The sequence below is a fragment of the Salvia splendens genome, chromosome 20 (genome assembly GCF_004379255.2).
Source record: "Salvia splendens isolate huo1 chromosome 20, SspV2, whole genome shotgun sequence".
NCBI classification, from domain to species: Eukaryota; Viridiplantae; Streptophyta; class Magnoliopsida; order Lamiales; family Lamiaceae; genus Salvia; species Salvia splendens.
In genome coordinates, this window is record NC_056051.1 from 7,661,795 (window position 1) to 7,680,819 (window position 19,025).

The 19,025-nt window shown below is 39.4% G+C and overlaps 2 protein-coding genes across 3 annotated transcripts; both read left to right on the forward strand.

Moving 5' to 3' along the window:
- The first annotated feature begins 635 nt into the window (after window positions 1-635).
- On the forward strand, window positions 636-4,356 carry LOC121782850 (probable alkaline/neutral invertase D). Of its 2 annotated transcripts, none has more exons than XM_042180822.1 (5): window positions 636-790; window positions 1,755-2,199; window positions 2,277-2,708; window positions 2,810-3,368; window positions 3,867-4,356. In XM_042180822.1, exons 2-5 carry the CDS (start codon window positions 1,789-1,791, stop codon window positions 4,160-4,162), a joined length of 1,698 nt encoding a protein of 565 aa, XP_042036756.1. In that variant the 5' UTR covers window positions 636-790; window positions 1,755-1,788; the 3' UTR covers window positions 4,163-4,356. The 2 variants fall into 2 exon arrangements, with proteins under 2 accessions (XP_042036756.1, XP_042036757.1); XM_042180823.1 differs by lacking the exon at window positions 636-790 and adding an exon at window positions 804-984.
- A 12,080-nt stretch (window positions 4,357-16,436) lies between these two features.
- On the forward strand, window positions 16,437-18,340 carry LOC121782499 (transcription factor TCP23-like). The gene has a single exon (XM_042180364.1). It carries the CDS (start codon window positions 16,832-16,834, stop codon window positions 18,038-18,040), a length of 1,209 nt encoding a protein of 402 aa, XP_042036298.1. The 5' UTR covers window positions 16,437-16,831; the 3' UTR covers window positions 18,041-18,340.
- Window positions 18,341-19,025: the final 685 nt, after the last annotated feature.

A 19,025-nucleotide genomic window follows, 5' to 3' on the forward strand; every position in this document is an offset into this window, starting at 1 on the left:
GAAGGCAACTGCGAGCTACTCCGCTATGCCGCCACCGCCGCCCAATCAGTCTCTGGATAAGATCGCCGACTCTATGTCAGAGATGAGTATTACTTGGCGGATGAGCCAACTGACGGAGTTGACATCGAGGGATACCTCGACAATGTTGGAGTTCGATCTCGAATTGCACCATGAGATGATCGCCTATCTTCGTGCACAAATGAAGTAGTAGTTTTATCATTTAAAAAAAATGTATGACTTGTATTTTTATTTTCTAGGATTTTTAATTTACTTTGTCTAGGATTTGTAATTTTAATTTCTACTTAACAATGTATTTTCCCAGTTTGAATTGTTCAACGTATTGCATTTACGAGTAAAATAGGTTGAAGTTATGAATAGTGCAATTTATTAGTTGTGACCTGGGTTGGGACATGTAGGATTAGAGCAGTTGTGGTCTGGGACTCAAATTTAGAGGAATGATGACGTGGAGGAGACTTTGGGCCTGAATCCGGCCAGAGTTAAGGAAGCTCTAGGCCACGACCCACAAACTTTGGGTCAACAAAATTACTACACAAACCGGCAAACACCGGTAATTACAAAATATATTTATTATATCATTAAATAAAATTTCCTCTCTCTCTTGGTTAGTTGGTTGGTTTGCCTTTATAAATTAAACCTCACCCACAGTGATCTCTTTTTCCTCTCTTCTCCATTTTTTCACTCTCCTCTCTCTCCGCCGCCGGCCGCCTCTCCCGCCGGATTATTACACCTATTTAATTTCCTTCCATTTCTCCACATATATATCTCCAAGGTCAGTTCTCTCTCTCTCTCGATCTCTAAGGAGAGAGATTTAGATCTATTGCATCCTTCACTAATTGTTGACCTGTTTCAGCGACCCTTTTCCAAACACATCTTTCATTTCCACTTTTTTCGCTTTTCAAATTTCGTGGCTTCGATTTTCTCAAAATTTCAGCTGTTTTTCAGTGGATCTCGTCTCCAATTTCTGTAATGTGGCTTCTCTCTTTCTTGATTTTACACATTTTCAGTTCATATTAATATATTTCGCCGTCTCTTTCAGTGTCCCAGGATTTGCGGGGACAGTCAGAGTAATAAAGATGCAATTTTTATCACTAATTCTAAATCAGTAATCTTATTTTTTGAAAATATTTCCTTGTTTTTTATATTCTTTATTTACAATTTTAATGATGGGTTGTGTAATTAATTGAGCAGTTTATTTTTGCAAGCTGTAGACATTGATTTCTTGCTAAATTTCCAAATTTTAGCTGTAATTTCCTTTCTATGTTACTTGCTAGTTTTATTTATTTTGTGGATAAGGATGTGGATTAGATGGAAATATGGATAAGAATTTTAGTTATATGGAAAAAATCTTCTTGTTAATTGTGATTTATACATTTCTTGCATAAGATCGTATTTGTTTTGGTAATTAGTTAATTTTCTTGTGCCTTACTCATTTTATTGGATCCTATGTATTCTTTCATTTCTTGTGGAGTTTGATATTTTCGATTGAATTTAATCCTTTTCTGCATTACTGTTAGTCTCAGTGTGTTTTATTCTAATTTAGACAATATATTTCTTGATAGGCTTATTATATATAGAGATGATATATTAGGATACATGCTCTATGTGAGCATCATTCTATGTTTAACGTTATTTGTTTTGTTTTATATAATTGTTAAGTGCAAATGTTTAGTATTGTGTCCTTGTGTTTATATATCTCATATTTCACTGATAGTTAGTAATTCTTGGTCATACAGAGAGTAGCATTTGCGTTGGAAGTCGTAAAAGATTATGGATTGTGTCAAGGTTCTTCTTGATGGTGGAAAGGGGGGAGTGGAGTCGGGACTCAAGAACGTGAGCTCCCACTGCTCAATATCCGAGATGGATGATTATGATCTCTCGAAGCTACTTGAGAGGCCTAGATTGAACATTGAGAGGCAGAGGTCGTTCGATGAGAGGTCATTGAGCGAGCTATCAGTTGGTCTGTCTCGAGGTTTAGATCATTACGAGAGTGCATACTCCCCGGGGCGGTCAGTGTTGGACACCCCTGCCTCGTCTGCTAGGAACTCTTTCGAGCCACATCCAATGGTTGCTGATGCTTGGGAAGCCCTCAGGCGCTCGTTGGTGCACTTTCGTGGCCAGCCAGTTGGCACCATTGCTGCTTATGATCACGCTTCCGAGGAGGTCTTGAATTACGATCAGGTGCTGAAATTTGAACATCTTTGCTGTTTAACCATTAGTATCTTTTCTTGGTGATATGTAACTGTGACTTGCTGCAGGTGTTTGTTCGAGATTTTGTGCCGAGTGCGTTGGCCTTCTTGATGAACGGGGAGCCGGATATAGTGAAGAACTTCTTGTTAAAGACTCTTCAACTTCAAGGATGGGAGAAGAGAATCGACCGGTTCAAGCTTGGCGAGGGCGCTATGCCTGCTAGTTTCAAAGTGCTTCACGATCCTGTTCGGAAAACTGACACGATTGTGGCAGATTTCGGTGAAAGTGCTATTGGAAGAGTAGCTCCGATTGATTCCGGATTCTGGTGGATCATTCTGCTCCGTGCATACACAAAGTCGACTGGAGACCTCTCTCTGGCCGAGACATCCGAGTGCCAGAAGGGGATGAGGCTTATCCTGGCATTGTGTCTGTCCGAAGGCTTTGACACGTTCCCGACATTGCTGTGTGCTGATGGTTGCTCGATGATTGATCGTAGAATGGTGAGATATCTTACAACTCCCTTGCTAGAGACAAAATCCAGCGTGCTTGTTTGTGATGTATATTCATGCTTATATCAATTTCGAATCTTGAATTTTGGCAGGGAATCTATGGCTACCCGATCGAGATCCAGTCGCTCTTCTTTATGGCGCTGAGAGCTGCTCTAGCCATGCTGAAGCACGACGCGGAAGGCAAGGAGTTCATCGAAAGAATAGTGAAGCGTCTCCACGCCTTGAGTTACCACATGAGGAGTTACTTCTGGCTCGATTTTCAACAACTGAACGACATATACCGGTACAAAACCGAGGAATACTCTCACACTGCTGTCAACAAGTTCAACGTGATCCCTGATTCAATCCCCGACTGGGTGTTCGACTTCATGCCAACACGCGGTGGTTACTTCATCGGAAATGTTAGCCCTGCGAGGATGGATTTTAGATGGTTTGCTCTCGGCAATTGTGTTGCCATATTGTCCTCCCTTGCCACCCCCGAGCAAGCTTCTGCTATCATGGACCTCTTCGAGGAGAGATGGGAGGAGCTCGTTGGAGAGATGCCCTTGAAGATATGTTATCCGGCTATTGAGAGCCACGAGTGGCGGATTGTGACCGGATGTGATCCAAAGAATACGAGATGGAGCTATCATAACGGAGGTTCTTGGCCAGGTTAGTCAACGTTTCTTAGATCTCCTGCAATCCATGCCTTATATCCGTTTATTAGTTAAAAAGGTCGATATTTGTACGCCTCTAACTACGTTGTTTGCACTAGCTTATAGAGATGTTTCCCATGTCGAGGTTTTTTAACATTTTGCGATCTTTTGTTAACACCAAGGGCGTGACTGGAGAGTAGATTAGTAGATTGAAATGAGAACTCGAGCAAATTCTTTGTTTTCAACGCAAGAATTAGTCGTTTGAACAACCTTCGGTGGTTACATAGATATCCTGAGTCGAAAGCAGACTTATTGTTTGTTCTCCCTACCATTAGTCTACTTTCGAGCCAATAAGGAAAAAGGGTGATTCGTAATATTATTGGTGTTTGTTAGTGTTTGGACCCGAATCTTTATCCCGTCGTACAGTAGTCTGACACGAGACTCTCCCTGTTCGATAAAACACAAGCATGTCCAGATCGTTTTGCTAAACTCTTTTTTTGCATATTTGGAGCAGTGCTTCTATGGTTGCTAACAGCTGCGTGCATCAAAACCGGGCGCCCACAAATCGCGAGACGAGCAATCGACCTTGCAGAGAGCCGCTTGCTGAAGGACAGCTGGCCCGAGTACTACGACGGGAAGCTAGGGAGATACATTGGGAAGCAAGCAAGAAAATACCAGACATGGTCCATTGCCGGATACCTCGTGGCGAAGATGATGCTCGAGGATCCCTCGCACTTGGGCATGATCTCGCTCGAAGAGGACAAGCAGATGAAGCCCGTGCTCAAGAGATCCTCGTCGTGGACCTGCTGATCAGCGTGTTCGAGTTCAAGTTAGAGACACGAGAGACGCCGTTTTGCTTCGTTGAAATCGGAACTATGATTCTTTGGCGATCACTCTTCCCTTATTTGTAGGGTTCGGTTCATGATTTGGGTGTAAATTAGTGTCTAGCAAGACTATTAATCACTTCCCTTGATTTTCCAAATAAAAGAAGACAATTTGATTTATCTGTGCATTGTGTTATTGAAAAAAAGTTTGTTGTATTTGCATTTGCAGTCAAGGTCTTGCTTGAAATTTGAATGCTTTTATGGTCTCTTTGTGAGTTTCTTGATTTGCTGTAATTGTGTACATATGGCTAGAAAACTCTTAGTATATCCTATTTATTAACAAAAAATATTTATTTTTAACCTTTTTGATAGTAGAATGCTCCAAGCAATGGCGTAGCAAGACATTTCACGTTGGGTTCAATTAGGGCTATTAAAACGGTAATTAGAAAGTTCAAGTTTGCTTATAAATTTATCATTTTGATATTTTAAATTATTCGTCATTACGTTACATATCTAATTTTGTATAGATTTCATGTTTCACTTAACTTCAGTTACTTTTATTTAGTTGTAAAATTAATATATAAATGTGAGACTAAGTATTTAAATATTCGTGCCAATCCTAAATGAGACTGTTGATGACGACGACGAATGGAATTGAATAGAGCTTGAATATGGAGTTTGAATTTAATTCATTTAACATAGTCAAACAAGATTCGTGAATTTATTCGAATTTAATTGAGTCAGAATTAGGTTTGTGAATTAAATGATAAAGGTATAATCGATATATTCTGTAAAAATAAAACAAATTTTTATGAAGAATATCAATGGGTTAGTTGATAGTAAAATTAAAGTTTTCATACTTTCAAGTTTCAACTTCGATTTTTTTAGTTTTTTGAAAGAGTGATGCTAAATGGCCATAATATGGCCAGCCATAAAGAGTTAATTTAGTTCATTTACATGTATAAAAAAATTAGAATTACCGATATAAACTTATATGTGTGTGAATGGACTTATGAGTTGATACTTATCTTTGAATTCCATTACATAAAACACATTAATATCACGAATTACTGTATACGTTGAGCAACAATCAAGAAATGATAGTAGTAATAAGTTGAGCAAAAACTACGAAAGAGCAACACTAACATGTTAAACAACGTATAATGAAGATGATATAAAAGTAAAATCAAGTAGTATTAAACCAAAAATTTGAAAAAAAATCAACTTTTTTTATTATTTAATTAATTTATGACTGGCCATAATGTGGCCGCATAGCATTATTCTTTTTGAAATTTAGTTTTGACTCGTTTATTTCGGATGACTATTAAAAACATAGAATCAATGTTGGAAATGCTGCAGCAGCCAATGTAGTCAAATATTAGTAATGGGAAATGTAATATTCTTAGTCTCTTAAATAGTCAAATATTAGTAATGGGAAATGTAATATTCTTAGTCTCTTAAATAGTCAAACTAGTACTAATAAATATGAACATGAAGAAATCATGCCTTTTCATGACATGTAACAATAGAATTAAATTATTAAGTTTTTTCCTTTTCCTCTTTCTTAATCCAATGACTATAGAGTAACAAGTTACAACGTTAAATAATATCGCATCAAATATGTAGATTTCGATCGTATTTGAATTTACAAGACAATGTAAATCAATTTGGAAAGACCATAGTCTCTTCTTATTCATAGTTGTGCCAAAATTTTTTGATAGAAAATAGAATGCGAAAATAAAATTAAATATGACCCGACCTCAAAATAAAATAAAAATAATCGGGTCACTAGAGATTTTTGTATAATAAAAAAGAAAAAAGTGGGAGTTAGGGGTAGGGATGAGATGTTGATTTTGTTGCACTGTGTTTGGCTGAGTTGTCCAACCTTAGCTTTTTGCCAGAAAGAAATGGACTCATTAATTCAAACTTATGATTTGTCACCTTCATTGGTCCATCTTCACCTCTCTCATTTGAACTAGAATACACACATCACTTTCCAATTCCATTTTTTCATATCTACTTGTTGATTTTTGATAGATGTATATTTATTAGTTTAACTTGCCACTTCTCTATCTTTTTTCTATCTCCTTTGAGTTTAAAGAGATTATATTTCTTCATAGTTCGCTTTTATATGGAGTGCTATCATTTTATATATGGCGAATCAGTCTTCGAAGAAATGAGTTAATTTTCTGTCACCAAATTTTATACTATATCGAAGATTTGGAGCAGTTTATGAAAAATTCGAAATATTTTATGAAAAACGATGATTAGTAAGGGGTTTTTGTCGGAAAATTAAAGCGAAGGACATTTTATAGCACTATTAATCATTAACAAAAAAAAACTTATTGTATATTGTGAGTATAACAATGTAGAAAGGTATACATCTTTACAAAAAAGGGTGGGTGTATACACAACAAACTAATACTATTAATTATTGTATACTTTATTAGGTTTTTTAATAAAATTTAATTTTTTTAATTCCATAATGATTGTGACCATATGCCAATATCCTAACAATTGTCGTTCTATAGTAATAGGAATTTTATTTTGTTATAATAACTAAAATAAGAGCAATCATAATAGCATATTGCAAAGCAAGCCTATCGGATTGGTCATTATCAGATCTTTTAATATACATTACTTAATGAATGAACATAGAAAATCAGTCATCCTAATCTAATTAGTACTCCTACATTTGTTGGATTAAAAAATATATAAATGAAAGCAACAAAAGCTAGACAAAGACTTTAGCCTAAACTTTGGGTTGAGAATGTCTCCTAATCTTCATAATTTTTTCTAGTCTATTTTCCAACCTTTTCACTCCTTCGAATATCTTTAGCCGCCTTCTCATCATATAATTATTAACATGATAATCGCATCACTTTTATTTTTATATGATATAGTATTAGAAAAGAAACACGACAAAATATTTCTAATCACACAAACAAAATTTCAAAATTCCAATCAAAAGTATATTTAGCAAATTAGCCTTTAAACACAAAATATTGTATTTCACTTTGTACATACAAAATTGGGTATAATATTGTACTATCATTATTTTCTCTTCTAATCCTTTAGTTGATATTCGAACTTCTTTCAAATTTGTTGGAAAAATATATTTCTTGATCTACAATTTTATGACAGCCAAGAAAGCCCTTTGGTTTTTTATGAATTAAATGTTTGGCTTGGCAGACTTCAATTTTAAATTTTACTATAAGTCTATAACATTGATATGAAGAGCATTTGTACTAAATATAAGGCTTAATTGACTTGAGTTTTATCACGTTGATCTAAAAGGATATTTGTCTTATTATTGGATCCAACGTTGTTGTGCTTGAGTTTTATCACTTTTTTTCTTGAATTTTGATATATGTATCTTTGAGATATCATCGTATCTTTATTTAATCTTGGATTTTTTTTATAAGATTTCAAAATTATTATAATAAAAACTCTCATTTATAGAGTCATGCATGACAAGACATTAGTTGAGATGAAGTTATTTTGCCTACACGGATTAATTAGATGTTGGTGCTCAAATTTTCTTTTTTTCTCGCTGAACTAGTTGATTAATAATTTTGACAATATTAGAGGTAGGCAAGACGATGGTAATCCACGAAAAAAAGAACAACTTTATAATTGTTGAAGAAGAATTGAATAAGTCTCAATATACAACTTCATCTTACTCTCTTAGAGCACCCGCAACGCGTCCCGCGGGTGTCTCTTATCTCGTCCATCCGAGACGAGACGGACGCAAGACGCGTTGCAGCGTCCCGTCTCGTCCCTGTCTCTCCGAGACGCCCGTCTCACCGAGACTGCTGGCGCGCCAGCTCGCCACGCGTGACGCCCACTCGCCGGCCCACGAGTGGGCTGCGTCACGCTGACGCAATAAATTATTTTTTTAAAATTCAAATTTAATAAAAAAAATTAAAATTAAAAAACGGTAATATGACCTTTCAACGGTCATTTAAAAAAAAATTCTTTTTTTATTCTATAAATACTCTTCTTTCACACACACAAACACACATCTATTCTTCTCAAATCATCTCTCTTTCCTCTCCAATTTTCATCTCAAATCATCTCTTTTATTCTTCTTCCAAATTTAATCCATTCATGGATCCATTTGAGCAAATGCGTCGAATAATGGAAGAGTCGCTTGAAGAAGATCGACGTAGGGAGGGGGAGGAAGCCGCGCCGCCCCAACGACGATCCCGGACTTACATCCATCGTAACCGGGAGGAAGTTGCCGCAAGGTTAGTACGCGACTACTTCTGTGATAACCCGATATGGGGAGAGACCAACTTCCGTCGCCGTTTCTGCATGCGAAAACCGCTATTTCTGCACATCGCAAATACATTGGCAGCCCGGGAAGAGTTCTTCTAAGAAGGGTTCAACGCCGTTGGCCGTCCCAGCCACACGACGCTGCAGAAATGTACTGCAGCAATCCGTCAGCTCGCTACTGGACAAACGGCGGATTTGTTCGACAAATACCTCCACATTAGAAAAAGCACTGGGAGAATGTGCTTGATGAACTTCTGCAAAGGCGTCCGGGCAGCCTTCACCGATGAATTTCTCCAGAAGCCAAGCACGACAGATTGTCACTTTCTGCTCCACCTTCACGAAGAAGTGCACGGATTCCCCGGGATGCTTGGCAGCGTCGATTGCATGCATTGGCAATGAAGAATTGCCCAGTGGCGTGGAGGGGGTCGCACAAAGGCACCCACCCCATTGTTATACTCGAGGCGGTTGCCGACTTCCGACTATTGATTTGACATGTGTACTTCGGGGTCCCCAGATCGAACAACGACGTCAACGTGCTCAACCAATCCAACCTCTTCGCCGAAGTTTTGGATGGTAAAGCGCCGGCCATCAACTTCATCGCTAACAACTGGCAGTATAAAATGGGGTACTATCTTGCCAACGGCATCTACACGAAGTGGCCAACCTTCGTGAAGACGTTCAACAGGTCGGTGAACGAAAAACATGCTCTTTTTACGCAGAAGCAAGAGGCTGCTAGCAAGGATGTGGAGAGGGCGTTCGGGGTTCTCCAAGCGCGCTTCAACATTATCAAAGCCCCGGCTCGTACCTGGTTTATGGAGAATATGGTCGACATCATGTATACGTGCATAATCTTGCACAACATGATTGTTTCCGTCGAAAGACCTGAGGCGGGAAATTGTCTCGACCCTGAAACCACGGGAAGCCCTACCGCAAGTAGTCCGCCTCGCAGTGGAGTGCATCCGTCTATGCAAGATCGGTTGTCTATTCGGGCAAGGACACATGATTCTACCGCCCACGCCCAACTCCAAGATGATCTAATGGAGCACATTTGGGCAAACTTTGGCAACCAGTAGAGTGCACAGAAGAAATTAAATTATGTATTTTTAATATTTTTTTAGAATTTAATTATGTGTTTTTTAATTTTTTTTAGAATTTGAAGTTGTAATTTTATTTTATTTTATTTAATGAAGTGTGTTTTTATTAATTGAATTTGTTGGAAATAAAAATAAAAAATGAAATTGAATGAATAGTTAAGGGATGAGATGGTTAAGAGACGGATAAGAGATGGAGGGTTGCAGGTGCTGTCTCTTAGTAAAGAGATGGAGTGAAAAGTACAGTGGGGCCCATGAATAGTTAAGAGATGAGACGGATAAGAGACAACATTGCTGATGGCCTTAGGAAATTCAATGTATATGTACTCTGTTCCTCATTATATATCTCATTTCTTAAAGACGTTTTTTATGTATTTTATTTTACTTTTATTATTTTAGTATATAGAGTTCACTTTTTTTTTAATTTATTTCACTCATTTCTATTATAAAATTAATACTCCCACCATCCCATAAAAATATGGGCAATGGATATGGCTTTCTAAAAATGGAATGCACATATTTAAAGTTGGGTTAGTGGATAGTGGGACCTATATTATTTAATTGATATAACTTTCTAAAAATGGAATGCATATATTTTTATGGGACGGACGAAACGCGCCTATTTTTATGGGACGGATGAAGTATATAAAAATAAAAATACATACTTTATTTTATTAGAGCATCTCCAATGGCGGCGAGCGGGCCGGCTAACCGTTTTCCGGCGCTCGCCAGTCCGCTCGCCGAACCATTGCAAGCGGCGAGCGCCAAATCGGCGTGCCCATACCGATTCTCGGGCGCTGGCTGATGCGCGGCCGATCGGCTGGCCGCCATTGTAGGCTCCCGATCGGCAAGCAATCAGCCAGTCGATTTTAAAATTTTTTTATTTAATGTTTTTTTTGTGGGAAAAACTCATTCTTGGTTGTTTTTCTTTTATAGAGACATCCTTGAATGTTTTATGTTCCACTTTCGATGTGGGACAAACTCATTCTTGGTTGTTTATCTTTTATAGAGACATCCTTGAAGATTTTATGTTCCACTTTCGATGTGGGACAAACTCATTCTTGATTGTTTCTCTTTTATAGAGACATCCTTGAAGGTTTTAAGTTCCACTTTCGATGTGGGACAAACTCATTCTTGGTTGTTTCTCTTTTATAGAGACATCCTTGAATGTTTTATGTTCCACTTTCGATGTGGGACAAACTCATTCTTGGTTGTTTCTCTTTTATGGAGACATCCTTCAATGTTTTATGTTCTACTTTCGATGTGGGACAAACTCATTCTTGGTTGTTTCTCTTTTATAGAGACATCCTTGAATGTTTTATGTTCCACTTTCGATGTGGGACAAACTCATTCTTAGTTGTGTTTTTTTAATTAATGTACTTTTTAAAATTTTAATATTATTATTGAGTTTTCCCGTATCTGTGTCGTAAATTTAATTCTGTATTTTGTGTGATTGTCAATTATTATTTATTTTATATAATTAAGAGTGATTTGGCTAGGCTATTGTTGGGCTATTTGCTTGTCCTAATGATGTGGCAGAAGGATTTTTAGTGCTGATGATGTGGCAGGAGTGGTGTGTGGCTAGGTTATGGCTGGGCGAAAGCCATTGTGGATGCCGTTAATAATTTTTACTTAACTTTCTTATTAACTTCTAATTCGAGTTGCTTCACAAGCTCGTCCGACATGATACGGCCATAAATTGACACGTGCCACAGTAGTTATTGCAGAAGTCAATTTCCAATCATCTGAATTTCACACGATTATTGGATGATTGTAGCAAAATGACCAAATAGACACGATTTCAAATTTTGAAGAATTAGGCCACTCGCAAAGCGTCACGCGGGTGGCCCGTATCCCGTCACTCAGGGACGGGACGACGGCGTGACGCGTTACCGCACCCCGTCTCGTCCTCAGCCCGTCACCCGTCCCGTTCCGCCGTGACGAAACGCGAGACGGCTCGCCACGCGTCGAGGCGACGTGGCGCGCTCCCAGGCCATGCGTGACGCCCACTCGCCGTCCTGCGAGTGGGCATCGTCACGCTGACGCAATAATTCATTTTTCAGAAAAAATCCGAATTAAATAAATAAAAAATGTGAAACGGTAATATTACCGTTAATAGCCGTTTTTCCTTTTTTAAAATTTTATTTTTACTTTTTTACTCTATAAATACTCATAATTCATCCTCATTTTACACACAACTACACATCTATTCTTCCCAAATCATCTTCATTTCCTCTCCAATTTTCATCTAACATCTCATCACAAAATGTCCGGCGACGGAAACTCCGGCGGTGGCGGCTCCGGCGGGTGGGATCTCAACGCGTTCGGCGACTGGGAAAGCATGTACAACATATTGGGTGGTTCCGGTTCGTCAACGCCGGGCACCCAGGGTTCGTCGACGCCGGGGGGGTACTAACCACCCAATTTTGATGTTGATGCATACGTCTGTCCCTTCACCCCGCGGTATTCGCAGGGTTTATCCCAGATTCAGGAGGATTATCCGGTTCAACCCTCTCCGAAAGAAGGCCGAGGCGGGGGAAGCTCCAGGGCGGAGGCCGAGGCGGACGAGGAGGAGGAGGATCTAGGCCGGCATCCGTACGGCCCCAAAGAAACGCTGGCGGTGTACAACGCCTGGATCAGCGTCTCGTACGATCTCATCGTCGGGAATCAACAACCCCGAAAGTGCTTCTGGGAAAAGGTCACCGAGGCCTAACATGAGATTAAGTCGAAAAAGACCCGCCGCCCCACATATAAGATGCTTCGCGCTCACTTTGACCGATTCGACAGAGAGGTCAAACGATTCTGCGCCATCTACAAGAATGAAGCGGCTCATTACCAAAGCGGAGCCACTGGAGCCGACATTCTGAGGTCGGCTTTGCGGGTCTACTTCGACGACACCGGCAAACAATTCAAATATGTCGATGTTTGGGAGGTCGTCAAGGACGAGGAAAGGTGGGTCGGCAGTGTGCGGTGAGTGGCCAATACTCGTCTGGTGAGGGCGGTTCGGGCAGCGGGCCACAAGAGTTTGCCTCGCACGAAATATACCCAAATGCCGGACTTACCGTACCAAAAAAATACTGAAAATACCGAATGTTTGGTATGTCGTACTTTTCGGTACGGTATCATACTGTACCGACAGTTTTAGGTACAGTAAAGGTATGTATTTTGTATATATCGCGGTATACCGCGTTATACCGCATCATACCGCAATTGCGGTATATACCGTAAATTTACGGTATATACTGGTATAACACGGTATACCGCAAATACGGTATATACCGTAATTGGCGGTATATACCGCAGATATACCATATTTAACATATTTATTATTTATAAAATGGAGTATATTATTATATAATTTTATTAAACATAATTGAATGGATTTTGAATGTCATGAACTATGTTTGCTTTGTGATGGATTTTTATCACTTTGAATATTTCCTATATGTTTAAAATGATATTTTTGCTATTTAATGCATGAATGTTAGGTTTTGACATGCGGTATTCGGTATACCGTACCGTGATTTCGGTATACCGCAACGGTATGCCGAAATCACGGTACGGTATACCGAAATGTCAGTAAGATAACGATATCTAAATTTTGGTATACCGCCTTTTCGGTATACCGGTATGCGGTATACCGAAAAAAGCGGTACGGTAAAGGTAAGGTTTTTGGTCATACCGCACTTTTTGGTACGGTATGCAGTATGACAATTTCGGCACGGTATACCGTACTGTTCTAACCCTAGTTGAGACCCCGACAGACGATGCCGGGGGATCCTCCCGTGGGCGCCGTCGGCCGCAAAGGAGAAATGCGGCTAAGGTGGCTAGAGGGAGGAGGGGCAGAGCCGAATCAAGCCAGGCGGGCTCGGGCTCGGGCTCGGGGGGACTCCCCAACTCCCTTATGACCATGTACATGACCGCCACAATGGCGGACATTTTCCGCTTTACGCCCGCCCAATACCAAGCCTGGCTTAACGGAGTTGCGTTTATGGCTGCACAACTTAGCATTCCGCCTCCTCACGGCTTCAGTGCACCTCCACCGCCTCCGGGGGATGATTCGCCGGCCGAGTAGTTTTTTTTTTATTTTCTGTAAAATTGTATTTTAAATTATGTCATTTTTATTTTTTTAGGATTCTAATTACGTCTTTTTTATTTTTTTAAATTTTAAGCTGTATTTTTTTTATGTTGTAATTTTATTTTTAATGAAGTGTGTTTTTTTAATTGAATTTGGTTGGAAATAAAAATAAAAATAAAGATGAAATTGAATGAATAGTAATTTAAGGGACGGTTAAGGGACGAAGGGTTGCAGGTTCCGTCCTTTAATTAAGTGATGAAGTAAAAAAGTGCAGTGAGGCCCGCAAATAGTAATTTAAGGGACAATTAATAGACGGTTTAGTGACAGCTTTGTGGATGACCTTAATGTTATCTAGTAGTAGAAGCGGAAAATTTATGCCATCATAGATATATAAACTAGCGTCGACATTCAACTACGTCGTTAAGTATATTGATTATTTATGTCGCATAGACATTTAATTTGGAGATTGAATAAAATTTTATTATAAATAAAATAGTACTCTACTAGTATTTGAATTTGTATTGCGTTTGCATTTCTCATGTGACAATTATTTTAAAAGCAAAGGGACAAAGTGTCAATTTCTAATCTATAGAGTGTGAAATTTTGAATTTTCCCAGAAATGATCACCAATCGAGTCGAGAAACACATGCTTACAGTACTCTAATTTAGTTGTTAAGATTTTATTCAACTATAAATTAAATTGAAAAGTTCAGCTTACTTATTGGGAATGAATGAGAGAATGTTAACTTTGTAGGGATAATAATTATTTAAATTATGAAATTTAATGATCATTTGAAACATGAAATTTGTTAAAGTTTAATCAGTCTCACAAGAATTGAAAATGAAATATTAAACCACAATTTTTTTTTCTCAATTGTCTCATATGTGTATAAAATGGCATAAATGATGTTGTTTATTTAGAACAAGTATTTTTACTTGTCAATTTTTTTAATTAAACAACATCACTGTGAACATTACCAAAGACAACATCATAATTTTAATTTAAATGACTATTATCTCATTTTTTAACATACTACTAACTTATGTACAATTATATAGTCATCCCAAACTATCAATTGAGTATAAATTATTGGTTTAGTTGCCTTTTGATTTATAATTCAGCATTAACTTCTTGTTAAACTTCAGAAACTGAATATGAAAACCAAAACTTATGTTTACACAATTGGTAAATTATTGCTAAAATCTAAATTAATATAATAAAACTAATCAAACATGATATAACTGCAGAACGATGTCATCCATTTCGGGCATTAGTTAAAATGACATTGTTTTTTTAGTGAAACGTCGTAGTATTTTATTGCTACAGTACATTATAGTACTCTAATTTTGTCACATCAGTCCCTATTCTTACTATTATCGTAGATAAATACAAAAAGTTAAAATTATAAATTTATATTTTAATTTTAAAAGCTATGAAATTGATAAAAAAAAAAAAAGGAAGTAGTCGTCCATAAATTAAACAAAAGTAATCTATAAGGCCATCCACAACGCTGTTCATATACCATTCCTAAACCGTTCCTTAAATTACTATTTGCGGGCCACACTGTACTTTTTTACTCCATTCCTTAACTAAGGAACGGAACCTGCAACCCTCCGTTCCTTAACCGTTCCTTAAATTACTATTCATTCAATTTCATTTTTTTTTATTTCCAACTCAATTCAATTAAAAAACACACTTTAATAAAAAAAAACAAACACACTTTATTAAAAAACACACAACATTAAAACAAAGTTACAACTTAAACTTAAAAAAATAAAAAGCACACACTTAAAATCCTAAAAAAATAAAAGTACACAATTTTAATAATTTCATCCGCCAAAGTTTGCCCAAATGTGCTCAATTAGATCCTGTTGGAGTTGGGTGTGGGCGCTAGAGTCGCGTGTCCTTGCACGAATAGATAATCGTTCTTGTATAGACGGATGCGCTCCACTTTGAGGCGGACTACTTGCGGTTGAGCTTCCGGGGGATTCGGGGTCGAACCAATTTCCCGCCTCGGGTCCTTCATCTTGGACAATCATGTTGTGCAAGATTATGCACGTATACATGATGTCGACCATGTTCTCCATGAACCACGTACGAGCCGGGGCTTTGATGATGTTGAAGCGCGCTTGGAGAACCTCATGCGGAAACGGCGACGTAAGTACGTATCTCCCCAAACCGGGTTATCGCAGAAGTAGTCGCGTACTAACCTTGCGGCGGCTTCCTCCCGGTTACGATGGATGTACGTACAGGAGCGTCGTTGGGGCGGCGCAGCTTCTTCCGCCTCCCGTCGTCAATCTTCTTCAAGTGATTGTTCCAATATTTGACGCATTTGTTCAAAAGTATCCATTAGTTTGATTAAATTTGAGAGAAGAAAAACAGAGTTGATTTGAGATGAAAATTGGGGTGGAAATAGAGAGGATTTGAGAGAAATAGATGTGTGTTTGTGAGTGAAATGAATATGAAATATGAGTATTTATAGAGTAAATAAATTAAAAAAATACAAAACGGATAAAAAAAATGGTCACAATACCGCGGCAAATTTTTTTTTTATTAAATTCGAATTAAAAAAATGAATTATTACGTCACCGTGACGAAACCCACTCGCGGGGCGCGAGTGGGCGTCACGCGTGCGCTGAGAGCCCGCCACGTCGCCTCGGCGCGTGGCGGAATGTGTCGTGCCGCGTGCCACGGCAACGACACCCGGCACGGCATAGGCACGGAATGGCGACGACACGGCGGCTGCAATGCGTGACTCCGCGGAACCATTCCTCCGGAACGGCATAGGCACCGCAACGGCACAACGTTGCGGGTGTTCCAACATATTGTACTGCCGTTGCGGGTGCTCTAACATATTATACTACAAATTTAATTTGATTTTACAAAATAGGAGTACTTAGAAAAGAATGGAGCAAGCCAGCTAATATGCACTGTGATGAATTTATAAAAGAATGACCCCACGGCTGGGCTCCCCTTCTGCTCACATTTATTCATCTTTTTGTGCTTCTCTTTCTCTCTCCAAAGACACCAGTCAATCACAATTCACAAAGGAGGAGGAAGAAGAAGAAAAAAAGAAATACGTTGCCCCACCAGTTTCTTCCACTTGCCTCTCATCAAAATCACTTCTTTTGCTTCAATAGCTTCCATGATTGGAGCTATGTTTTCTTGAAAAACCTTTTTCTTGTGTTTTCTCTCTCCCCAAAAAACATGGAATTTATGGAGCCACGCCCCAAAAATCAAGGACCCAATAACATTTCCAACTCCGCCGATTACCACCGCCGCCACCTCCTCCAAAGTCAAACCGAATCCGGTTCTGGGTCCTGCCCATCCCCACCCCATGGGCCTTTGATGGGCTCCATCTCCCTCCAACAACCAAGAAACTTAGCCCACTCTCCCCCCTCTGCCTCCGCCGCCGCTAGTACTGCTCTCGTCGCTATTCCCAACCGCGACGAGAACAATACCAGCACCAGCGGCGGTGGCCTGGCGACCACTAATAACAAACTGGTAGCCAAGAAGCCGTCCAAGGACCGCCACACGAAAGTGGACGGCCGCGGGCGGCGCATCAGAATACCTGCCCTGTGCGCCGCCCGCGTCTTCCAGCTCACCCGCGAGCTGGGCCACAAGTCGGACGGCGAGACCATCGAGTGGCTCCTCCACCAGGCCGAGCCGGCCATCATCGCCGCCACCGGGACCGGCACCATCCCGGCGAACTTCTCCACACTAAACGTCTCGATGTGCAGCAGCGGCAACACCTTCTCCGGGCCGCCGTCGAAGTCCGCGCCGCTCTTCCTCGGCGGCGGCGCCGGCATGCTCGGCTTCCACCACCAGCTCGCCGCCGCCGGCTCTCATTTCGGGCAGGAGCCGGATGAGAATTACCTCAAGAAACGGTTCAGAGAAGATGTCGGCGGTGGCGCCTCCCCTAAACCGGGGAGAGCCGGCGGCCACGATCAAGAACCGGGTCAGGAGCATAAACCCGGTTCGTCGCAGCCATCGAGCTACATCCCGGCTCCCGCCATGTGGGCGGTCGCCCCTGCCGCCGCCAACGTGGGGAACGCCTTCTGGATGCTCCCGGTTACCGGGAGCGCGGCCGCGCAGCAAGAGTGGCAGTACAAGCCCCCCTCCGCCGCGGCGCAAAGAATAGGCGGCTTCGAGTTCCAAGGAACCGGCCGGTTCAATCCAGTTCAACTCGGGTCGATGGTACTGCAGCAACAACAACAGCAACAACCGCCGGTTCATCAACTGGGCCTCGGCGTGACCGAGACAAATATGGGAATGCTCGCGTCAATTAACGCGTACAATAATAACAACAACAACCACAACGGAATTGATCTCGGCATGAATTTGGATCACCACCACCTGAGTCAACCGCAACAAAGCGACAGCGGCGACGACGAAACGGCAAAAGATTCACAATAGTTACAAAATAAAAATCATGAAGAGTTTGCACCACCATTTCAATATTTCTCCTTGCTTGGTAGTAATTTTTTTACCTTCTCAATTTTTATCATAGTTTAGGGTGAAAAAATGATTACTATTTGTGTGCATATATTTAATTATTGGCCTTTTGAGTACTTAAATTAGGTAAGATTGCATTTTGTGGAGCAACAAATTTGAGTATGTTGGTTTCAAAATAGAAAATTGTGGGATTTGTGTATGATTTTTATATTTTTAGAAGTAAATATTTCAGTGCAGAAAAACCTGATAGGTTTTGAAATTTGTGCTTGTTTTATTTAATGTGTGACAGTACTCATTCATTCTGTGGTGAGCAATCAAGGTATGATTTTTCTGATTGGAGAAATGTGTAAGTCTGGTTGCTATAATTGCTTTGACTTTTATTTAATTTCTTGAGATATTATTGATTAACTTATCTGTAAAATTGTTGATACCATTCATGCCGACACTCTCTATTCTCCTATTTCAATTTTAATGTAAAATTAATAAAAGAAAAGAGAGATAATAAAATAAATGATTAGAATATTCTATTACAAAAAGAGCAATTTAAATTATTATAGATAAAAATGAAAGAATAGTGTTTTTTTATATAAGAATGATTCTTGCAACATATTTACAGGTAGCTTTCATCGTAGCATCACGAATTTCTCTTTATAAATGAAAAGAAAGAAAGATTGCGTACAATATTTTTCTCATACTATTATAATAGTCTATGAAATAAATAAAGAATTATTTGAACAAAAAGATCTTTTGAAAATGGCACGGTTATTTACTAAAGTGGGATGAGAAGATAACGAAAATTGAACGCAATAATATTATATATTTGCCTCATGAAGCATGTCGCTATTACGTAATTTTAATTGATTGATTCGAAATTGAAATCTATTCCAATAATTGAGTGTTTTGTTACTATTCTCTCTCTCCCCCCCTCCTCCCTCCTCTCCAAATG

Excerpts from the sequence above, each read along its gene's own strand:
- LOC121782850 (XM_042180822.1), top strand. The coding sequence starts at position 1,789 with ATGGATTGTGTCAAGGTTCTTCTTGATGGTGGAAAGGGGGGAGTGGAG. Across the intron at positions 2,709-2,809 it reads CGATGATTGATCGTAGAATG|GGAATCTATGGCTACCCGAT; the intron begins GTGAGATATCTT and ends GAATTTTGGCAG. Across the intron at positions 3,369-3,866 it reads TAACGGAGGTTCTTGGCCAG|TGCTTCTATGGTTGCTAACA; the intron begins GTTAGTCAACGT and ends TATTTGGAGCAG.
- LOC121782499 (XM_042180364.1), top strand. The coding sequence starts at position 16,832 with ATGGAATTTATGGAGCCACGCCCCAAAAATCAAGGACCCAATAACATT.